We start from the raw sequence: 672 nt of genomic DNA, 5'->3' as shown, positions 1-672 counted from the left end.
CGGAGGGGGGGCACGGGGGCTTCCCAGACCCCAGGGGGTTTAGCAGCAGCCACCAGTCCTGCAAAACCCCCAGGCCCCCCCTCGCTCCCCGGTCCCTACCGAGGCTATCCGGGCTGTCGATAGAAAAGCACATGAGGATAACATCTGTGTCCGGGTAGGAGAGGGGCCGCAGCCTGTCGTAGTCCTCCTGTCCCGCCGTGTCCCACAGGGCCAGCTCCACCTGGGAGGGGAGAGGGACGCGGCTCAGCAGCTCGCAGATGGCTCGGCAGGCCGGGAGCGAGCGAGTTTATCTTCCTCAGTTATAGCTGTGGTCTTCCTCAAACTGGGGCAGGTTCAGGGTGACCCAGAAATGCAGGAGCTGCAGGGCCCCCCCAAGTGCTGCACGGACCAACCCAGGCAGCAGCGCCGGACGGTGGCACGGCCAGTGCGGGACCGTGGGGGCGAGGGGACGGGAACGGCTCCGGCACCCCGCGACGGTCCTTACCTGCTTCCCGTCTACCTCTATGTCAGCAATGTAGTTCTCGAAGACAGTCGGTACGTAGACCTCGGGGAACTGGTCCTTGCTGAACACGATCAGCAGACACGTCTTTCCGCAGGCACCGTCTCCCACGATCACCAGCTTCTTCCTGATGGCCGCCATAGCTGCGGGGGCGAGAGCAGGGGAGAGGGGCA

At 65.0% G+C, this 672-nt stretch overlaps 1 protein-coding gene across 1 annotated transcript in view; it reads right to left on the bottom strand.

The window, feature by feature from the left end:
- The window catches only part of RHOC (ras homolog family member C), a 13,456-nt gene that overhangs the window by 1,463 nt on the left and 11,321 nt on the right, over nt 1–672 (bottom strand). The window contains exons 2-3 of the mRNA XM_009639395.2: nt 485–642; nt 100–220 (exon numbers count right to left, since the gene is read on the bottom strand). Coding sequence (XP_009637690.2) covers nt 100–220; nt 485–642 — 279 coding nt within the window. The remainder of the gene's footprint in view (nt 1–99; nt 221–484; nt 643–672) is intronic.

The sequence above is a fragment of the Egretta garzetta genome, unplaced genomic scaffold, assembly GCF_000687185.1.
Source record: "Egretta garzetta isolate BGI_Z169 unplaced genomic scaffold, ASM68718v1 scaffold245, whole genome shotgun sequence".
Classification (NCBI taxonomy): Eukaryota; Metazoa; Chordata; class Aves; order Pelecaniformes; family Ardeidae; genus Egretta; species Egretta garzetta.
Note: the sequence above shows the minus strand (reverse complement) of the source record. Positions and strands in the feature narration are given on the sequence as shown.